The sequence below is a fragment of the Cyclopterus lumpus genome, chromosome 21 (genome assembly GCF_009769545.1).
Source record: "Cyclopterus lumpus isolate fCycLum1 chromosome 21, fCycLum1.pri, whole genome shotgun sequence".
Lineage (NCBI taxonomy): Eukaryota > Metazoa > Chordata > Actinopteri > Perciformes > Cyclopteridae > Cyclopterus > Cyclopterus lumpus.
The window spans coordinates 5,739,189-5,761,353 of NC_046986.1; the positions used below are offsets into that span (position 1 = coordinate 5,739,189).

The 22,165-nt window shown below is 42.1% G+C and overlaps 3 protein-coding genes across 3 annotated transcripts; 1 reads left to right on the forward strand and 2 right to left on the reverse strand.

Annotated features, from left to right (window-relative positions):
- Positions 1 to 1,893: 1,893 nt before the first annotated feature.
- On the reverse strand, positions 1,894 to 4,198 carry LOC117750531 (serine/threonine-protein kinase pim-2-like). The gene is made up of 6 exons (XM_034561788.1): positions 3,768 to 4,198; positions 3,459 to 3,625; positions 3,110 to 3,289; positions 2,837 to 3,017; positions 2,559 to 2,720; positions 1,894 to 2,467 (listed from the first exon to the last, which is right to left on the reverse strand). The coding sequence occupies exons 1-6, from the start codon at positions 4,156 to 4,158 to the stop codon at positions 2,376 to 2,378; spliced, it is 1,173 nt and encodes a 390-aa protein (XP_034417679.1). The 5' UTR covers positions 4,159 to 4,198; the 3' UTR covers positions 1,894 to 2,375.
- Positions 4,199 to 9,787: 5,589 nt separating this feature from the next.
- LOC117750787 (trace amine-associated receptor 13c-like) lies at positions 9,788 to 11,188 on the forward strand. The gene is made up of 2 exons (XM_034562147.1): positions 9,788 to 9,960; positions 10,369 to 11,188. The coding sequence occupies exons 1-2, from the start codon at positions 9,788 to 9,790 to the stop codon at positions 11,186 to 11,188; spliced, it is 993 nt and encodes a 330-aa protein (XP_034418038.1).
- Positions 11,189 to 16,043: 4,855 nt separating this feature from the next.
- Positions 16,044 to 17,258, reverse strand: LOC117750815 (trace amine-associated receptor 4-like). The gene is made up of 2 exons (XM_034562191.1): positions 17,089 to 17,258; positions 16,044 to 16,914 (listed from the first exon to the last, which is right to left on the reverse strand). The coding sequence occupies exons 1-2, from the start codon at positions 17,256 to 17,258 to the stop codon at positions 16,110 to 16,112; spliced, it is 975 nt and encodes a 324-aa protein (XP_034418082.1). The 3' UTR covers positions 16,044 to 16,109.
- Between the last annotated feature and the right edge of the window lie 4,907 nt (positions 17,259 to 22,165).

A 22,165-nucleotide genomic window follows, 5' to 3' on the forward strand; every position in this document is an offset into this window, starting at 1 on the left:
AAAAGACAGTGAGGAGGAATATTATGTATTACTATTATAGATAAATATACCAGTATCATATTTGTGGTATTGAGGACCGATTGTTCTTAAAACGTTTATTATTATTATTATTACCATACAAAGGTGGCCAGCTAAAGGGTGATCAAGCCTTAGCTTGTGTCTCATGCCCAATTAAGATTTCCCACGGGACTATGCAAGGCAGGGGCGTCCACTTCCCTGAGCCAGCCCTACAGCTGACCGCATACCTCATATGCCCTCCTCAAGTTGGAGGGATCTGAATTGGGTTCCCCTGTGGGGGTGGGGGGGTCATGAAGTTATAGCCCAGCAAGGGTCCTTCCGTTTGATCCAGATCCACTGGCTGCCTCTTTCAGCTGCTTGAGAAACTGCTCTGATGGTCCGGCCCTTTATAGTAGAGATTATTTGAGGCCCGACGACATTATGGGATTTATGGTAATGTTTCTCCTGTCCAACAGGGAAATGCCAGAGATTGAACAATCTTACGGTTTGGGCAGCGCTTCGGCTCCTGGCCACAGTCTGCCATATTTATATTATAATTAGCTGAATACGTGATTGGTCAATCAGTGTTGAGATGTCAACAGCGTCTTCATTGTTAGGGTCAGCTTGGATGTCGGCCTGCAACATCTGCTGCTGCAATGTTTTGCACGGTGCATCGATACTAAAATGGTACCGCGGTACCCGTACGTTAAAAACAATACGATTTTGCATATTTTTTGTATCGATGCTTAATTAAAATAGCGCGCAATCAGAGCAAAATGGTAAAAAGGGAACCATACAGATGTTTTATGTATTACTATTATAGATAAATATACCAGTATCGTATTTGTGGTATTGAGGACCTATTGTTCTTAAAACGTTTGTTATTATTATTACCGTACGAGTTTTTTTGCCGCAATCTATGTTCTTAATCAGATCAGTTTATAATTTTGGTCAAATCAAAAGATCGTAGTTATAAAAGCTTAAAGGTTCCATCAAACGACTCCATGTCATGCTGTCTGCACGCATTGACTGCAAGGGGAGACCGTTTTCATTATTATCTTGCTGTATTATTACTAATATTAATGCCATTTGTTAAGTGTTCAAAAGGCTGGGCAGGAACAAAATGGTAAAAAGGGAACCATACAGATGTTTTATTTATTACTACTATAGATAAATATACCAGTATCGTATTTGTGGTATTGAGAACCTATTGTTCTTAAAACGTTTATTATTATTATTACCGTACGAGTTTTTTTACCGCAATCTATGTTCTTAATCAGATCAGTTTATAATTTTGGTCAAATCAAAAGACCGTAGTTCTAAAAGCTTAAAAGGTATGTTGTTCAGATCTTTTGAGTCATCTTGACTTGAAATGACGGGACCGGCCCTTTATAGTAGAGATTATTTGAGGCCCGCTGCTATTATGGGATGTACGGTAATGTTTCTCCTGTCCAACAGGGAAATGCCAGATATTGAACAATCTTACGGTTTGGGCAGCGCCTCGGCTCCTGGCCGCAGTCTGCCTATATTCATATTATAATTAGCTGAATTGTATATTGATCAGATCTTATGAGTCATATTGACTGGAAATGACGGATGACGTTTTGATCCGGCACGCCGAGTATTATGAATTATAAATTATAGTAAAGACCGCTGTAACGCTTCGTACCCTCGGGGCTGCGTGTGCGCGCTCCTGCAGCAGAACACGGCAGGTTAAAGAGCGCCGTCACGCTTTCTGCTGCACACAAACAGCCTGAAAGAGCTGAGCAATAAATGAGCATTAAGAAACATCGATGCTGGTCTGTTGCCGTCATCGTGCTTCAGGAAACTCAAGTCGGCTCCTGGCCGCAGTCTGCCCATATTTATATTATAATTAGCTGAATACGTGATTGGCTGAATCGTGTATTGATCAGATCTTTTGAGTCATCTTGACTTGAAATGATGGGACCGGCCCTTTATAGTAGCGAGATTATTTGAGGCCCGCTGCTATTAATGGATTTACGATAATGTTTCTCCTGTCCAACAGGGAAATGTAAGAGATTGAACAATCTCACGGTTTGGGCAGCGCCTCGGCTCCTGGCCATATTTATATTATATCGAGGAGAAGATCCGGATGCGACGTTCTGATTATTGTCTTCACCTTGAATTGTGCGTAAAAGCAACATGAATGAACTGACGGTAGAGAGACAGTCATATTTAAATAAGACAGCAGCAAGATGATAGGCTAACCATATCATTGTTTCCTTGTGCTTATTGAATAGAGTGGACCAGCTGATCTGCGCGGCTGGTGTTACGATGACAGCGGGTAAAAATTGATTGGCAGACGTATGAGGAATAAATAAATGAAGACGTGTGTGCGTGTGTTTGTGTGTGTGATGCTATCTCAGCCACGGGTGATGCTTCAGCTGGTACAGAGTGAAACGAATATCCGGGTCCGCACATAAGGACGCCTCAAAGAAATCTTTGCCATCTGTAGAGAAAGGAGAAGAATGGGTGAGGTCATGTGATCCATCGCAACGTGAACTCAAATGAACAGATTTTTGTGTTTATGTTTTTCTTACCTTTGGAAAGCCAACTGGTCTCATTCAGCTCCTGAAAGGTCATCTCCGGTGTAGATGCCGCCTTGTGTCGCATGAAGAACAGGACCATTCCGATCTGGTATACTGTCGAGGGTCCCGCTTTGTACTCCTCCCGACTGGACCACTCTGGGGGGATGTGAGTACCTAAAATATACAGACATAATAAAAAGACATTGAGGAGGAGGAAGAGCTTTGTTTCAATGTAAAAGTCCCCGATGGGTAAAGTTAATAAAGAGCAGGAGTAAAATTGGACTTCTTACCATAAAAGGTGTCAAAGGCGTCGTCTTCTTCGGCGAAGCAGCTCAGACCGAAGTCGATGACGCGAACTCGCGGCGCCTTCATGCAGGTCTCAATAAGGAGATTTTCCGGCTTGATGTCCCGGTGGAAAATGTGTTTCTCCTGCAGGTCAATGGCTACACTCACCAACTGCTTAATTATAACCTGAAAGACAAAAAAGAGAGAGTTGAGGGATCAGAGAGGATGCTTGGACATGTTTTCATGGCTGAGACTCTGAGATGACTACAGCAGCTTACCTTAGCTTCCTTTTCTTTCAAGTGGCCTCCTTTGGATTCAATGTAGTTGGAGAGGTCTACGGCCGGCATCGGTCTCTCCAGCACCAGGATCAGCTCCTCGTCCACAATGTACCAGTCCAGCAGGTCAACGTGTGCTGAATGCCGCTCTGATTCGGCCTCTAGTTTCCTTAGCACAGCGACCTCCATGGGATATGGAGCCCATCAGTGTCTTCGTGAAGGAGGAGATTTTCGTCTATGGTAATATGCTTAATAGCGACCTAAGGGAGATACAAACAAGACTTTTTGGTTACACTTCCTGACCGTACTCTGTGTGTCTGTATGTGTGTGAAAGAACATGTGAAAAACTTACAGGAAGATTATCCTCTCTGCGATAGCCAGCATACACGCATCCACATCCTCCTTCGCCAAGTTTCTTCTGCTGCCGGTACTTGGCCTTAAACATGGCTGACGAGTCTAGAACCGGTCCATCATCGGCGCTTCTCTCGCTCTGAGCCGCCTCGGGTGGGTTTCTGCTTTCTAGAGATGAGAGAAAAAACATCACAACATGAATTTACTGACGTTCACAACACGAACGAGGACAAAAACACAAGACGATCATTCGATGTCTCTTAAACCATTTATAGCAGAATAATTGTTAAAATATGGGGATATAGCTTACCAGTGTCCTCTGAGGTCGACGGCAACTCATCCTCACAGGAGATGGGGTCCAGTCTCCTGTTTTTCTCCCTCTGTACGCTTTCCCCATCTTCTATTCTTTTCCTCTTTTTTTGCCCAGGGACGGAGCTGGACGGCAACTCATCTTCACGGGGGATGGGGTCCAGGATGAGGTCCAGTCTCCTGCTTTTCTCCCTCTGTACGCTTTCCCCATCTTCTATTCTTTTCCTCTTTTTTTGCCCAGGGACGGAGCTGGACGGCAACTCATCTTCACGGGGGTTGGGGTCCAGGTGCCTGCTCTGTGGGCTTTCCCCATCTTGTGATTCTTCTCTATTCCTTCCTCCAGGGACGATGTCCTCCTCAGCGTAGAAGTGTTTTCCTAATACTTTCCCCATTACACCTGAAGACTGATGAAGACTTTTCTAACAAAAATAGTGTTTGTTGCTGAAAGGCTGGAGTTTATATATGGGAGCTGGCACCGAGCGTTCTATTGTGCCTTTTATGACGGGTTCTATGAAGTCACAGTCTGTGACGTCACAGTGTTCCGAAATATGCAAATGAGGGTTTAGAGTAAATTCTGTGTGTACAGTTTATAAATGAACATGGAGGTATCCACTTGTTGTGAACATCCCATAAACGTCGGAACATCTAACGCCCTGGTGTCTGGGTTCATAACATCACCCGTAGGCTCACACAGCTCGGGGAATTTCACCGACTCCGCTTCCAGCGCTACGAGAGCAGCAGCACAAACTGGCGGAGCATCTCAACGCTGATTGGCCGGCGAGTTTCTCAACTCGCCGGCCAATCAGCGTTGAGATGCTCCGCCCGCGACTCGTTTGGTGTGAACGCCCATTGAGAACGGTGCTGCCACCGTGTGGTGAAATGAGGAATTACATGTTTACATTTGTATTTATTTATTCTGACAGAGCTAGCGAGCCATAACTAACACATTATAAGACCAAATCTGCGGGCCGTATGAAATCTGACCACGGGCCGGACTTTGGACATGCCTGGTCTAAGGTGACCGTTTCTTAATTGTTGGTCTAAGGTGACCCGTTACGGAATATGCAAATGAGGGTTTAGAGTAAATTCTGTGTGTACAGTTTATAATTAAAGATAGAGGTATCCACTGAATACATTCATACTGTGCATTCAGCGGCCAGCTGTTTCCTCTTAAATGAAGCTAAGCAGCTAGCTTCACATTCAACAAATCAATTATGAGTGGCATCAATGTTGTCATTTGACAGCTAACTCGTTAGCGTAGCTCCGACAATGTTGAACCAAATGTAATAGCAGCCATTTATTAAAATATGTTTAAATGTAAGCGACCCCAAGAGATCTCTAATGCACCTTTTGGGGTTGTACCCACATGGTTATGGTGTGGTGAGTTCAGGGACCCAAATGCAGCGACAGTTCTTAGATCAGTAGTGTATTGCAGAGAAGGCCATGTTTTCCTCGCCGACGGCGTTTCACTGCATGAGTAAAAAGGTGAGCGCACCTTTGACGAGAACGCCCACACTGCAAAAACAGCCCTTCTAGAAAGAAGCAAAAAAATTCTTATATTCAATCAAATCATCCTATATCAAGCAAAAAAATCTGCGAATGGGGTAAGCTTTTTTTGCTTGACAAGATTTCTTAAAATAAGCCCAAAATTCTTGACTAAAATGAAACTTTAAACTAGACAGAAAATCTTAAATTAAGCCGAATTCTTCTAAAACAAGCAATGAAAAAACCCTAGTTTAATATTAAGTTACTTAAAATTAGAATTTAAGTCTCTTGACTAAATTAAATTCAAGATTTGACACCTTAATCTGGGATTGATAATGAGCATAAAAGTAGTTAAAATAAGACATCATTTCTTAAAACAGCATAACAAATATAAGTAATGTTGTCTTAAATCAAGACACCAAAACTTTCTCATTTAATATTTTTTTATTAACTTTGCAATACAATTGCTCAACTCAACATCCAAAAAAGGACGACTTCCACATTCCAGAGCTATCATAATCTAACAGATTGAAAAGCCAGTTTTGATTTGAACCCCACTATCAAAAAAACCCATCAGTTATTGTAGCAGCATACTACAGCAATAAACACCATGTTGCATATTATCCAACAGGAAAGGTTTTCAATCTCACCAACAAATGTGCCTAACTGTGATGAACTTTTTTTTTTAAACAGAACATCAACATTCTTTGAAAGTCTTGCAACAGGAAGAGTGGGGCAGAGAGATGGACAAAGGGACTCACTCACTGAATGACTTCCACTCACCCATTGCTTTTGTGTAGTGAGGGGTCAAATCCTGCTCATGAATTGAATCTTGAAGTACCTCTGTCTGCAGTACTGACAGTAGTGTAGAAATGCACTTGGGGTAGGTCATGTGCAGGGCATAGTAATATGCCATGACGTAGAGAAGTCCCTCATTAAGTCTGTCCATGGTGAAGGTGGTCACAGGTGTTTTTCCGAAGGCGATCATGCAGTTGTCCTCAGAAACGAGCAGAACCGGAGAAGACAGGGGTCGCTGCTGCATGAAACCATTAGGATCCTCGGAAGTCTAGATGACACAAATAAATCAAGAAGATTAGAAAAAACATTGCAAGTAACATAAACTTGGACAGGACAGGACTAGGACATTAGTGAAATCATATTGTACTTTAAAACACACAGTCATAGTAACCCCTCAGCATTAAGCCCACTGCAAATGCTGAATGCACAGCTAGTCAACACCTCCTGCAGGAAGCCGACGCTTGGATATTGTTAATGTGTCTTTGCTAACAGGCCATGTACCCCATTCCGTCAAAGTAGCTGTAATTAAACCTCTTCTGAAGAAGCCCTCTCTTAATCCAGAGGTGTTGGCTAACTACAGACCAATCTCTAACCTTCCCTTCCTCTCTAAGATCCTTGAGAAAGTAGTCGCAAATCAGTTGTGCGACTTTCTACATCAGAATAGTTTATTTGAGGAGTTTCAGTCAGGATTTAGAAAACACCACAGCACAGAGACAGCACTGGTGAAAATGACAAATGACCTCCTAATTGCATCAGATCGATCTCAGTTTGTATTTGTAAACGATGAAGCCTCAATGACCACCAACGTTAATCACGGAGTTCCACAAGGTTCTGTGCTTGGACCAATTTTATTTACCTTATATATGCTTCCTTTGGGCAATATTATCAGAAAACACTCCATAAACTTTAATTGTTATGCAGATGATACTCAATTATATCTATCGATCAAACGAGAGGAGACCAACCAGCTCGTTAAAATTCAAGCATGTCTTAGAGACATAAAAACATGGATGACCTGCATCTTTCTGATCTTAAACAAAAAAAACCTGAAGTTATTTTACTCTGCCCTGAACACCTCAGAGATCAATTATCTGGTGATGTGGTTTCTGTAGATGGCATTGCCCTGGCATCCAACACCACTGTAAAGAATCTCGGCGTTATCTTTGACCGAGACTTGTCCTTTAACTCCACATTAAGCAAATCTCAAGGACTGCATTTTTTCATCTATGTAACATTTCAAAAATCAGGCACATCTTGTCTCAAAAAGAAGCAGAAAATCTGGATCACGTGTTTTCTACTTCTAGACTAGATTACTGCAACTCCTTATTATCAGGCTGCTCTAATAAGTCTCTTAAATCCCTCCAGTTGATCCAGAATGCTGCAGCTCGTGTAGTCACAAAAACTAAGAATAGAGATCACATTACTCCTGTATTAGCTGCTCTGCACTGGCTCCCTGTAAAATCAAGAATCACATTTAAAATGCTTCTCCTCACCTACAAAGCCTTGATTGGTGATGCACCATCATATCTTAAGGAGCTTGTAGTACCATATTGCCCCACTAGAGAGCTGCTCACTAAATGCGGGGCTACTTGTTCCTAGAAATCCTAAAAAGTAGGATGGGAACCAGTGCCTTCAGTTATCAAGCTCCTCTTTTATGGAACCGGCTTCCACTTTCAGTCCAGTGGGCAGACACAGTCACCTCATTTAAGAATAGACTTAACACTTTCCTTTTTAATAGTGCGTTGTATCTTTCAAGCGGCAGTGATGTTGAAGAATGAGGATGAAGGAATCTCCGTGGACACTGTTCTTTCTGGTATAATGGAGTTTATTACAGAGAGGAATCACAGGTCCTAACGAGCGACTAGTCAGCCCGGAGACTTCGCAGTCAAATGGAGAGTCTACTGAGACTGCACCGCAGCTCAGTTATATACCCACTTTGTCGTGCTCAGATCCTGAGATCCATAACGTCACTCAGGAACCCCCAATCTAAACACTTATTTTCCAGACACAGGAAGGAGTATCCTATAACAAGATTTGGACATAACAGATGTGGTCGCACAAAGGCCTCTAACACATGACCTCCGGGCACAGGAACAGACCCCCCCTCCAACAGGTCAAAAGGGCATTGTTTTGAGGGGCCACTGACCAAAAGCACATGTGAATCGGTATGTTGGAAATCGATCTTTTAAGGAAGCGGAGAATACACCACAAGTGCTTATAGTTAGGGCTGAATCAGGTTTGCCCTGGTCCAGCCCCTAGATATGCTGCTATAGTCTTATAGGCTGCTGGATACGTTTTAGGATACACTGAGCACCTATCTCCTCTTCTCTCTCTCCCTATGGACAAATGTACGTTTCTTCATTGCACATTAGTAACTCTCCTTCTTCCCCAGAGTCTTTGTGCCTTCTCGCCTCATAGGGTCCATTGGACCTGGCTGTGTCTGAAGCTGGTCCTGGCTCATGGGTCCTGACTCCTTGCCCCTGCTTTCTGCGTCCAGCCCCTGGTCTGGACTTGGCCTCCTTCCCAATGGCCCTGCCTCTTTATTTGTTCCTCCTTCCTCAAGGGCCGAGGCTCATTGGTATGGCCTCTTTCGCGATGCCTCCTGTCTGGTGGGCCGGCCCCCTGCCGTGGCCCTGCTGATGCCCCCCCTCTTCTCTTCCTCCTTCTGTTTCGTGGATTGTAGAACTCTTGATTGTGGTCCATGCCTACTACTCATTATTCATACATTTCTGAATGTGTTATAAGTCTGTAACGCTGTTCATTCTGTACACATGACATCTATTACTTCTGTCCATCCGGGGAGAGGGATCCTCATCTGTTGCTCTCCTGAAGTTTTCTTCCCTTTCTTCCCTGTGAAAGATTTTTTTCAGTTTTTTTGGGGAGTTTTTCCTAATCCGATGTGAGGTCCTGTGTACAGATTGTAAAGCCCTCTGAGGCAAATTTGTAATTTGTGATTTTGGGCTATACAAAATAAACTGAATTGAATTGAACGTGTCTGACTTAATGCCGAGAATATGAACACAGGTCTTACTGCAGGCGTACAGAGACCTCGACAGGGTCCATTGGGATGTTTCTAGCACTGACAGTGAGCTACAGGAAAGACGCCTCCAAGACGGGAAACTGACATTTTTTTTGCCTTTCACGAAGAGTTTGTTCTCTAGAACAAACGCTGATGAAAATGCGAATGAAAATGTCATCTAGGTAAACAAAAACAGAGATGTTAGTTGTATCAGAAGACTTCGTTGACCAGCACCTGGAAGCAGGGTCAATGATTCCACCAAATGGCAAAACGATGTACTCATAGTGTCCACTAGGGGAGTTGGCCACTTTTTTCCTCTTTGAGCCCCAAACCTAATACATCCAGATTGTGGTCTGTTCCTCAGATCTAGCTTTGAAAAGTAGAGGCCGGGCATTTAATACAATGTTAATTTGATATATATTTTATTCAATCTATTATTATTATTATTATTATCGACATTATCAACATTATTATTAATAATTTGTCATTTGTGTCACTTAAATGTTTGCTAAAAATATATATATATATATATTTTTTTTAAAGAATCAATGTCAATATCTGGTTAAACTCTAAATGTATTTTATTATCGAACGACTCTCTTGTTCTTTCGGTCATGGGAATAGAGGGAGGAGCGAGATACTATCGGCTTTATGACTGGGGACTTTGGTCAGAAAGGTGCCACAGCTCAGCAGCCTCTTGTCTCCTTTTCTCTCATGATGATGGAGACACTGGAAGGAGCTGAACTCTGCTTTCCACAACTACTCAACACCTCCTGCAGGAAGCCGACGGAGCATCGTTCCGAGACCATATTCCTTTACGTCTTTATGTCTTCCATGTCTTTGCTCACTGTGGCTCTCAACCTGCTGGTCATCATCTCTATCTCCCATTTCAGGCATGAAGAGTATTTTACAAACATAATATAATATTGTTAATCTCAATATGAAGAACTTTAAATGAGTTGGGTCAAGAGAGATTTTGTTAAAATAACACAATTTGTGAAAATAAAATTTTTAGATGAGATGTTCAAACAATTTAAATGTATTGCATTGTATAATACAGAAGTGATACATTTACTGCATCTGTTATAGAGAAGTTAGAAGTAAAACATGTCAGATATCGTAGTCATATAAAAAACTCTCAACAAATAATCAGTGTGTTCAATGCATGTTCTATATTTCATTGTAATTTGTCATATTAGCTTTATTTGACTGTTCACGCTTTAACAGATTATAATGTTCTTATGATTTTTACAATTGTTACATACAATAATATGTTCAGTGATGATATTTTTCCTCTCCAGGCAGCTCCACAGCCCCACCAACCTCCTCCTCCTCTCCCTGGCTGTCTCAGACTTCCTTGTTGGCCTCCTGCTGATGCCGGTTCAAATCCTCATTTTAGGGGGTTGCTGGTTTTTGGGGATCTTGATTTGTGGACTGTTTTACTATGCCTCTTTCATCCTTACATCTGTCTCAGTAGGAAACATGGTCCTTATATCAGTTGACCGATATGTGGCTATTTGTGACCCTATGAGTTACCCCACCAGAGTGACCCACAAAAGAGTTAAAATCAGCATTTGCCTGTGCTGGATTTGCTCTGTTTTCTATAATGGTGTGATGCTGATGGATTTCCTGAAACATCCAGATCAATATAATTCCTGCTACGGAGAGTGTGTGGTTGTAATCAACTTCATAAAAGGAGCTGTTGATGTCTCGATGACCTTTGTTGGCCCCATTGCTGTCATCATAGTTCTGTACATGAGAGTGTTTGTGGTGGCTGTGTCTCAGGCTCGAGCCATGAGGTCTCATATTGCAGCTGTTACACTCCAGGGTTCGGTTACAGTGTCCGCTAAGAAATCTGAGAGAAAAGCAGCCAGGACTCTTGGCATTGTCGTGGTTGTGTTTTTAATATGTTTCTGTCCTTATTTTTATCCCCCTTTTGCGAGCCACGAGATGTCAACAAGTGTGTTGGTTTCAATTTTTGTGGTCTGGCTATTTTATTTTAACTCCTGTCTAAACCCTGTGGTATATGCTTTTTTCTACCCCTGGTTTAGGAGATCTATTAAACTCATTGTCACACTTAAGATACTGCAGCCTGACTCCTGTGATGCCAACATAATGTAGAGATGAATGTTTGTGATTACAATGGTGGAAAAGGTTGTTGTTGCTACTTCACCAGCCAACTAAGTGCTGATGGAACAAGAGATGGCTCTTCATTAAACTATGCCTTAGCACATAACCTTTGTCAGGTAAATAAATAAAGAGCAGATTCTTCTAGCAAGTTGGCTTTCACCAGAGACTCTTTTTTTTAAATACAAAAGTAGAAATATTGTTTTTGTCTTCCGGTAACTGAATTCAACACCCCTTGAAGAAAATAATGTATCTTTTTCTAAAACACCTTTAACTTTCGTGTGAACATTATTAGGCCTCATTCATTTATTCTTATGTTGGTTGAAGTTGCCTTAACATGACTAATAATCTATATTTTAATCATTATTTAAATTACTCATTTGCTTTAAAACAACATCTTTAAACCATGTTGCAAACAGAAAAACTTCCAGCAAAGTGACCGTTTCATATTGTTTTTCATAAATTGTTGTCAGTAGTATGGGGAAACACATAACAAATACAAATGTGAAACACTGCAATGACAATAAAGCATATAACTTTGAATTTATTATGTCATGTTTTTATTGATTGAAATGATTATAACCTAATGATTATTGACAGGTTATCAGATTCTTTTCTGTGCTATCAAAAGCTCTGATGCCAATTTGCAGACAAGTTAAGTTATCAGTATAAACATTATTTGTATTCTTCACTACACCAGAGTATTTTTTACTTCTGGAATCAGCTTTAATGACATCCATCCATCCAACTGTGTATTACAATGTGTCTTTTATTGATATGATCATAAAATGATTTGTCATAACCTGCCCCACAACAATAAGCCCATGTCATGGAAACTGGGCTCCAGTCAAAAGGTGACAATACGCAGATGGTTATAAACACAACACCACACATTTCCACCTCCAGGGCCCTATTTCTCGTACCTGGCGGGATAATTTTCCGGATGAGATTACACAAGTCTGGGGTTTTCGGTTCCACGAAGCAAGTTTGGCAAAATCACCATAGCAACACATCCAAAAATTTGAGCCTGCCCCATCGCAGGCTAATTAAATCTAGCTGGATAAACTGGCCCCGCCCCCAGAAGAAAATGGCAGCTCCCCTTCCTTTGAGATCCCATTGAGGAAGGAGCGATATTAGTTAGATTAACATTTTATAGGGAGAGAATATTTATCACGTGATGATGACTTCCTATACGAGCGCTATCGATTCTTCCCACAAGGAATCATTTATTTACAGACCTTCTTGAGCCTACATTGAACACGAAACGCTGCAGCCGGTCTCACAGACTGTATGCAGAGCCTTGTAGTACATTGTGGTGCATAGTTGTACAGTGTCGGCGATGCAGAACATGGGGAAAGCTATTGCGTGCCGTTCGTAAAGTTTATTTAGTGCTTAAGAGACTCATGGATGTGTACATTACGTTCCCTGTTCAGGTCCGAGTAAATGCAAAAAAAGTTCTATATGGTCATCTCCACATACATGAATATACAAATATACAGTATATTATCAACTTGTTCTGAAAGAGTTGAAGTAGTTATTTTAGATCTCATTGGATGATGCATGCCATTAAGCCGACTGCCAGCAGGCACATTTAAAGAAATATAATTGGATTGATTGGGGTGATGAGAACACTTATGCTGCGTTCACACCAATTGTGTTGCGAGTAGATTCCAAGAAAGTCAATGCGCAGACGAATGGATGCGAAGAAAGCACATTTTCATCCACTTATCTAGACGTCGTCGGTGAAAGTTACCGAGCTGTGTGAGCCTACGGATGATGAGATATATATATATATATATATACACACATATACACATATACACATATACACATATACATACACATATATATATATATGATATTAAGGTTATGAACCCAGACACGAGGGGGTTTGATTTTCCGATGTTTGTGGGATTTCCAGAACAAGTATAAAGCGGAAATAGTGGTTATTTCTTTCATGGTGGATGGCGAACGTTATAACTGTTTCCACAGAGATAAGCCACGCCCCCTCTCCAGCACAAGTGAAGAATGAATTAAATGAATAAACCACAAATAGTTGGCAAGTAAAATCACGCGAGTAAAGCGTTGTGAATATTCATGTGAACGCAGCATTACGCATTTAACTTGTCTGATATGTTGCCATGTTTCTTGTCTAGCCCTCACAGTGGTGGTGTTAGATGCTCCATGATTATGGTCTGGAATTCCTCATATACGTTCATGATCATCTCCTGCTCGTCAGCGGAGAAAAAAGAGGCACTTCCTTTTGAGTTTATTTGCCTTTGTGCTGTTAGAAAATCATGTTTCAGTGATCGACGCTTCCCCCTGTTGAAGTCGGACGGGCACGCAATTATCCTGAGAACTGAAGTCTGGTTCGAATTAAGGAGATTGTTTTGGAGCAGATCAGCCTTTGAGAAACCGGGATAACCTGATTTCAATCATCGTGTTAATTTAAGCTGGAAAATAGTACATTTGATCGACTTAGTTGAACCACGTATGAGAAAAAGGGCCCAGAGCAGACAGGAACGTAAAAGACCAGCTAAACATAATTTGTGCCTGAAACTCAAACGTTCAATTCCTTCATGAAGCGCGATGACCTCATTACTCTGAAATAGCTCCATCTACCTTTTACTTGTGCAGAATGAATGGAAATCTGTGTTGGTGTGCAGGGCCTTCATGACTACAAGCTGGCTGTAATAAAGGTTGAGCACACGTTTTATCCTGTTGATCATTTTATATGAACTAATTAGTTGAGAAGTGTAACACGTCCTGTCACAACCCCCCTGGTTTCCACCCCCCAGCAGCAAGGAATGAGTACACGTTGTGTGACGTTTGGCAATGTTCTTTATTTTTGATCCTGCTCTGCCGGTCCCATGCTTCCTCTGCAACACACCTGATATAGGGGCAAGACACATTACCCCTGATCCAAAGCAGCTGAGGGTTAGGGTTAGGGTTAGCCTCTTCCTGGCACCTGTTCCCTGAGCCACTCCCCCGCTCCCCCCCTGCAGGTGAGCCTAACCACGCCCCATGCCACCACAAGAAGGAATAGGCGAACTTTCACTCTATGGGGGAGAAATATTTATTCATATCGATTTTATGTCGATTAAATCATGTACATAAAAACGTATGTAATACAGTATTGTGTGTTATGTTTCAATGTTCCATCCTTTGTCTTAATCCTAACAGGTGTACTGTAGGGTATACTTAAGGGTTGTTGTATATTCTTTTATCTCAGTGGTACATTTCGTTGTTGTTAGATGTACTTCTTTTATGTTTTTCTCCACATTTTATTTAAGTGTGGTGACTATCGGTGTCTTTAATTCAACGTCTTGACAACAACAAGGCAATTGATTTCGCCTTCAGAGAAAAAGAATGGTTTTGGTCTCTCCATCATCATGTCCGTCATTCTCTCCATAATCTCCGTTTTTTATAGCTGCTACTTTAACCGATTGCTGGAGTGTGACAGCTACAACATGAGATCGCATGACATAATCCACAGAACCCCTGTGGGATGCAGAAACTGGCAGATAACCTTTCTGTGTCTGGAAAACTCACACCTAATTTCCAGGATTATACGCTTTGATAACCGAGGCCACAGACCAGCTCGACAGCAGAGACGAGCGAGCTGCCATCCAGGAGAGTGTGGGACAAGTGGGTGCACCGCCTCCCCTTGTTTTACAAACCTGGGCCTAATGTCACCATTGATGAGCAGCTGATGCCATTTAGGGGCCCTTTTAGGCAGTACATACCATCTAAACCTGCAAAATAACGTATATAGATCTGGGATGCCTGTGATGCCACTTTCTCATATGCTTGGAACTTACAAGTCTACGCAGGGAAGCCTGGTTCGGCCCTGTTGTCCTGGACGTGACTCAGGGACTCAGTGGACACAACATCACATGCAACTACTTTTTTAAAACTTGTTTCTCTAAGAGGAAGCGGACCATGGTAGGAACGATAAGGAAAAACCAGTCTGAGCTCTCATCTCGACTGCTGACTACACAGAACATGCCTGTCAACTCTTCCAAGTTTGTGTATCCTATGTGCCAAAGAAAGGCAAGGATGTGGTACACATGAGTACACTACATAGGGATGGGAGAATATGTGGCCATGGGCATCACTTATATCTTGTTTATAATTGATTTTTCTTTTTTTACTACACATTTATTATGAAAGCAACTTAAATAGCACACATTAAATCTAAGATAAAAGGGCAAATATTAACCATGTATGCTATTTATATTGCTTTTAATGGGGATTAAGTAAACATCTGTTGAGTATTTTCAGATATAATTGTATGATTGTAGACAGTGGGTCCACATGAATAACAACAATATGAACACCACACAAGGGTTAAATACGTGTGGTTATTTCATCGTTTTAACTCTTCTGGTCTCTTATTTATGTGGCAGCCTTTGAGTCGGGTTGTAACACACGCGGAAGCATGCGGATGGACATGAAATCGTCTTGATTAAGAGCTTAACATTTAAAAGCTTCTACCAACTTTAGCCTGTGACTGCCTTACTCGCTCGGCTTGATACAAGACACAAGAGCTCTGATTAGGCACACGGACACGCGTGTAGAGGATGTGAAAGTGCATGGCTTAGTACTTTGTGTGTGCTGATTTTGTAACACTGGTCGTTCTCCTAAAACAATGACATGACTGGAAACTAGCTTATAACTAACTACATTATGACTTCTAATGCAAACAGATGAAATATGAAATACATCAACAAGTCTTTTTTATTTTTTACATTTGAGTTTGAACAAAATATATATAATATTAAAAGGAAAGGGTCATTCGGTGTTTCACATTATCTACAATGTAGAATCATATAGTTACATGTATGGATTCATATATTGACACACACAAACACAACGTGAGGACGGCAGCCTTTGCACTCATTCCACAGTCTTTCTACCGTATGCTGGCATCTCGGGAGCCAGGCTGCAGCATCTGAGATGAGAAAATAAATCTAATAGTTTTTTTAAACCAGGGGTAGAAAATGGCATAAATGATGGGGTTTACACACGAGTTAAAATACATCACAGAAATCAGGGTGGCCTCATTTGAAGAAGTGGTCAAGCCACTGTAGTGTGTGAGAACGCTGCAGTAAAATGGAGAGTAACATATCAGAAACACAAGTATAAGAACACCAAGAGTCCTGGCTGCTTTTCTCTCCGATTTCTTATCCCTCTTGGAAAGCTCGAGTAAGACACTCGCAATGTGGGACCTCATTCCTCGAGCCTGAGACACAGACACCACAAATACTTTCATATTTAGAACAATGATGACAGTAATGGGAATAATGAAGCTGAAAGCAAGATCAACAATTACTACAATCTTGACCACGCATTCACCATAGCAGGATTTATTTTTGCCCAGGGGTTTCAGGTTATCAAATAGAAGAATAAGGGCATAGAAAAAAGAACAAATCCAACAGAGTAAAACACATATTGTTACAGCTTTATGAGTGACTTTGATGGAGTAATGCAGGGGATCACAAATGGCCACGTAACGGTCGATGGATATGAGCACCATATTTCCCACGGAGGCAGAGAGTATGATAAAAGGTAGAACATAATACAGTGAACACATGAGGTCACCCAGCATCCAGCAGGTCTGTTTCAACAGGATTTCAACTGGCTGCACCAAGATGCCGACAAGAAAATCTGAGACAGCCAGAGAGAGGAGGAGGAGGTTGGTGGGTGTGTGGAGCTGTCTGCAGTGAGAGAATATCAACATTGTTCAGACAATCAGCAAATGTGATCAATAACAGTCAAGCAAAAAGCAGTAATGATCAAGAATGATGGAATGATCTCAGGAAACCACTTCTTCCTACAAATCTAAAGACAGTATAGCAACATGTTTATCATATGCTGTGAAGGTTATGTGCCTGAAGTGTGAGATGGAGATGATGACCAGCAGGTTGAGAGCCACAGTGAGCAGAGAGATGACGGACAGAATTAAGTAAATAAGCGCAGTGCCAAAAGAAGGAGGCGCCGGCTTCTTGCAGGAAGAGTTAGGGAGTTGTGGAAAGCAGAGTTCAACACTTTCCAACTGCATCGCCAAAAAAGAGAAGCTGCTCAGCTTCTCCCCAAATGTCTTCGTCACACAGCTTATCTACCCCTTTATACCCCACCCACCAACGCCACCCCGACCCCTGACCCCATCCTTTGTCTTTATTTTTTTCTTAATCCCTCCATCTCTTTTACATGTGTAAAGTACAAAGTCAGGGTAATCATGAACATGACTGAATCGAGAATTTATGCCAAGCTCTAAAGGAAAATATTTAATTTGAGTTTAAAGATAGGACATTTTGTAACAATGAATTTCAAGGTGTTATTTCCTTTTATGTAAAAAAAAAAAAAAAAAGGCCTGCAGTAAAACTGCATCAAGTTGGACATGGTCATAGCCGGGGTCATTCGGAACAGGATTAGGCTACAATAAAATGTTCTGAAAAATATTTACTTGAAAAAAGTGAGGACATTGAGGACATTTTCAATGTGTTACAACATCATTTGAGCAGACTTCCCCCGGTCTAGTAATATACAATATAACTTCGGCAATGGCTGTTTCCCTAACTCTCTGAAGGAGGCAAGAGTCAACCCTCTCCTGAAGAAACCCACTCTTGACCCATCTGAAGTCAATAACTACAGACCTGTCTCTCTCCTTCCCTTCCTTTCCAAAACTCTAGAGCGAGCTATCTCTAACCAAGTCTCCTCCTATCTCCACAGCAACAACCTTCTAGACCCCCACCAGTCTGGATTCAAGGCAGGCCACTCAACAGAGACTGCCCTCCTTGCTGTCTCTGAGCAGCTTCACACTGCTAGGGCAGCCTCTCCCTCCTCTGTCCTCATCCTTCTAGACCTTTCCGCTGCCTTTGACACAGTGAACCACCAGATCCTCATGTCCTCCCTCCAGGACCTGGGTATCTCAGGCACCGCGCTCTCACTCTTCTCATCCTACCTCACCGACCGCACTTACCGGGTAACCTGGAGAGGATCTGTGTCTGAGCCTTGTCCTCTGACTACTGGAGTCCCTCAGGGCTCAGTCCTTGGTCCTCTTCTCTTCTCTCTGTACATCAATTCTCTCGGCTCTGTCATTCGCTCGCATGGCTTCACCTACCACAGCTATGCTGACGACACCCAACTGATCCTCTCGTTTCCCCAATCTGAAACACGGGTAGCAGCACGAATCTCTGCCTGTCTGACCGACATCTCTCAGTGGATGTCCGCACACCACCTGAAAATTAACCCGGACAAGATTGAACTTCTTCTCCTTCCAGGAAAAGGCTCTCCCACCCACAACCTGACTATTAACTTCAACAACTCAGTGCTGGCTCCAACTCTGACTGCCAGGAACCTCGGTGTGACACTCGACAGTCAACTCTCCCTGACTGCCGACATTACCGCAACAACACGCTCCTGTAGGTACATGCTGTACAACATCAGAAGAATACGACCTCTTCTCACTCAGAAGGCGGCACAGGTTCTGGTCCAGGCTCTGGTCATCTCACGGCTAGACTATTGCAACTCCCTCCTGGCAGGTCTACCTGCTAATGCCATTCGACCTCTACAGCTCATCCAGAATGCAGCTGCTCCACTGGTCTTCAATCTCCCGAAGTTTACCCACACTACTCCGCTCCTCCGCGACCTTCACTGGTTACCGGTGGCCGCCCGCATCCGCTTCAAAACATTGGTACTTGCGTACCGTGCTGCGAACAGATCGGGTCCGGTCTACATCCAGGACATGGTCAAACCGTACACCCCAGCTCATTCACTTCGCTAGGCTTGTGCGAATCGGCTTGTAGCTCCTTCACTTCGAGCTAAACACTCAGCAAAGTCACGACTGTTTGCTGTGCTGGCTCCTCATTGGTGGAACGAGCTCCCCATTGACATCATGACAGCAGAAAGTCTCTACATCTTCCGTCGCAAACTAAAAACACATCTTTTTCGACTATACCTTGAATAGGGAAGGTAGAGCCGTAGTAGCACTTTAGTAGCACTTAAATGTCTCTTACTGATAGCACTTTGTAGTTTAACACTTTAGTAGCACTTAAATGTCTCTTACTGATAGCACTTTGTAGTTTAACGTTATTGAAGAAATTGTACTTGCTTGATTCTTGTTGTTCTGAGTTTGGACTCATGGTTTAATGCACTTATTGTAAGTCGCTTTGGATAAAAGCGTCAACTAAATGACATGTAATGTAATGTAGCAATACGAGTTTACAGATGGTTTATTGTGAGATGGAACAAGAGGGTTGGATTAAGGAAGCGGTAAAGGGGTTAAGGGAGGATGGTAAATGGACCTGTAGTTGTATAACGCTTTTCTAGTCTTCCAACCACTCAAAGCACTTTACCACTTCTTGTCATCATTCACCCATTCATACACTGATGGAAGGGGCTTAAGTTCCACCTGCACATCAGGAGTAGCTAACATTCACACGCACATATTCACATACCATAGTAACATCTACAGGAGCAATTTGGGGTTAAGTGTCTTGCCCAAGGACACATCGATAGCGGCTACCAGAGCCGCTGATCGAACTACCGTTCCTCTGATTGAAGGACGACCCTGCTCGCCACTTAGCCACAGTCGCCCCACAGGAAGGGAAGTGGGTATGGGGTCGAGGGATGGAGGGGAGAAGGATAGAGAAGGGTAGAGGGGGTTGTGGAAAGAAGGTTGGAGCGGTGAAATGAGATACCACTGGCATCCGGTGGCTGAAGGGATCAGTGGGGGGTGAAGACTCGTGAATGGGACGTCGGACATGGTGGCATGTCGTAAAGGATGGTGGTCGGAGTTTGAGGCGGTAAACTCTGGGCAGTGCAACAGGCCAAAGAAACGAACGGCAAGAATGTGGACTTTAATACTTTGTCCGTGAAGGGGGACAGGTATCCTGAGCGGTGCGTAGAGATGCGGCAGGCGAGGAGGTCTGAAGTGAGAGACGGTGTGGAGTGCGGTTCAGCTTTATGGACCGTTAAGTAGCATTGCTATGTATGAGTGGTTCAAAGCTGGACACGGAGCGCCAAAGGACTTATTATCTCTCCTTTTCTATTTCTCTACTACGTAACAGGATTATGACGCGTTCAATGCATATGACATAACAGATTCATGCGATTAGAGTAGTATGCAGAATAATGACGGAAAGTTAATACTACCAATAACCGCGGCGTAGGATATTGTAGAGCAATGGTAGGTAAGGAAAGAATCTTGCGGGAACCAATCTTTATTTACTCATACTCTATCCCACATGCACATTTGGTCTACACAGACACCCCGGCCCCACCAACGCCACCGCCACCTGGACCTCACCCTTTGTCTCTCTTTTCCTTGGATCCCTCCATATCTTTTACATGTGGAAAGTTCAAAGTCAGGGTAATCATGAACATGACTGAATCGAGAATTTAAGCATATCTCTGAAGGAAAATATTTGATTTTACTTTAAACATAGGATATTTTGTTAGAAGGAATTTGAAGGTGTTATTTCCTTCTAAAAAAAAAACTGGGAGGCATGCAGTAAAATAGCATTACATTTGACATGGTCATAGGATTAGGCTACAGTGAAATTTCAAGTAAACCTATGAAGAACAAATATGTACTCATTAAATTCATGCACGTTTTAAAATGAGGACATTTTCAATGTGTTACAACGTCATTTGACCAGACATGACAGTAATATACAATAAAACTACTTAAAACTATACATGGCCATAGTAATGCTCACAGTCGGGACCACTGGGAGAGGAAATTAGTTGTGCTTCTTAGTAAAGTTAAGCAAAGAATTGTTGAGTAATACTTGCTATTTTTGTTCTGTATGAACTGAAAACACAATTTTCTTTCAATGGATGAAACAAAAACACCACATTAACAGTTTAGGAATTATAGCCATTTTTACATCCCCATTTTCAGAGGCTCTGAAGTAATTGGACAATTGTTGGATGGTTTCATGTTCCCTCGTTACTCAAATGACAAATTAAGCAGATAAAGGGTCTGGAGATGATTAAAAATGTAGAGTTTGCATTTGGTAGCTGATCCTTGGAACACTCAGCATGAGGGCCAAAGAAAAAAGAAAAGAAAAAAGTTCTCATAATTTCTCCAGAATGGGAAGAAACTCCAGTGATTATTCCAACTTGTATTTGTGACAGCTCAATAACAAGTGAAAGTATATAAAACGGTAAGAAAGATCTTTTACCAACTTCATGAATTAATTGTTAAAGTTTATTGACATGTAATCACCACAAATGGTGCCTTTGCAGCCAGGTTTCAGCCGACACCTCTGTAGTTGGAGGAAAGTTTAGAAATTCCTCCAACTTGGAAATACAACTCAGGAGATAAACATTTATCATAATAAAAGTCTGAGGGTTATGATGTGAATGCAGAATTAGGTTTGCACTGGCTTATATTAAAGGGTACTCTTACCAATAAGGGAAAGTAAACTGACCTGAGTGACCTAACGGCTACAACATCCCATAAACTCATTTCCTACAGTTGTACTGTGAGCAACTGATCACAATATAAAAAGTAATATGTCCCAATCAGATTCTCATAGTTACAAGATTACGAGTGATGCTCAAACATAAAGAACGTCTTAACAACGAGGACGTTTTTTTATATTTTATATATTACAGCTATAAAAGAAGGCACAGTGTGTTTTAATGTCACCGAATTATTCAATTAGTAATAAGGTCGAGTCACAAAAGTTTAGTCATTAAAAAGAAATGATCTCAGTAGAAAACAACAACAACGGTCTATTTAGCAATGATTGCGTCAAGTGTTGCCGTGAGAGCTTGTTTTAGATCTCACAGTCACACCTCTGATTGCTCCGATGTCATCATGTGACACTAATGAAAGCAGGTGTGAACATTGTCCTAGCCAGAGAGGTACACAGCGACAGTTAATGGGCTGCACGCCGAGAGCCGTTCACCCCAGTGGGTCTTAATAACACGATGTGTGTGCGTGTGTCGTTGTGT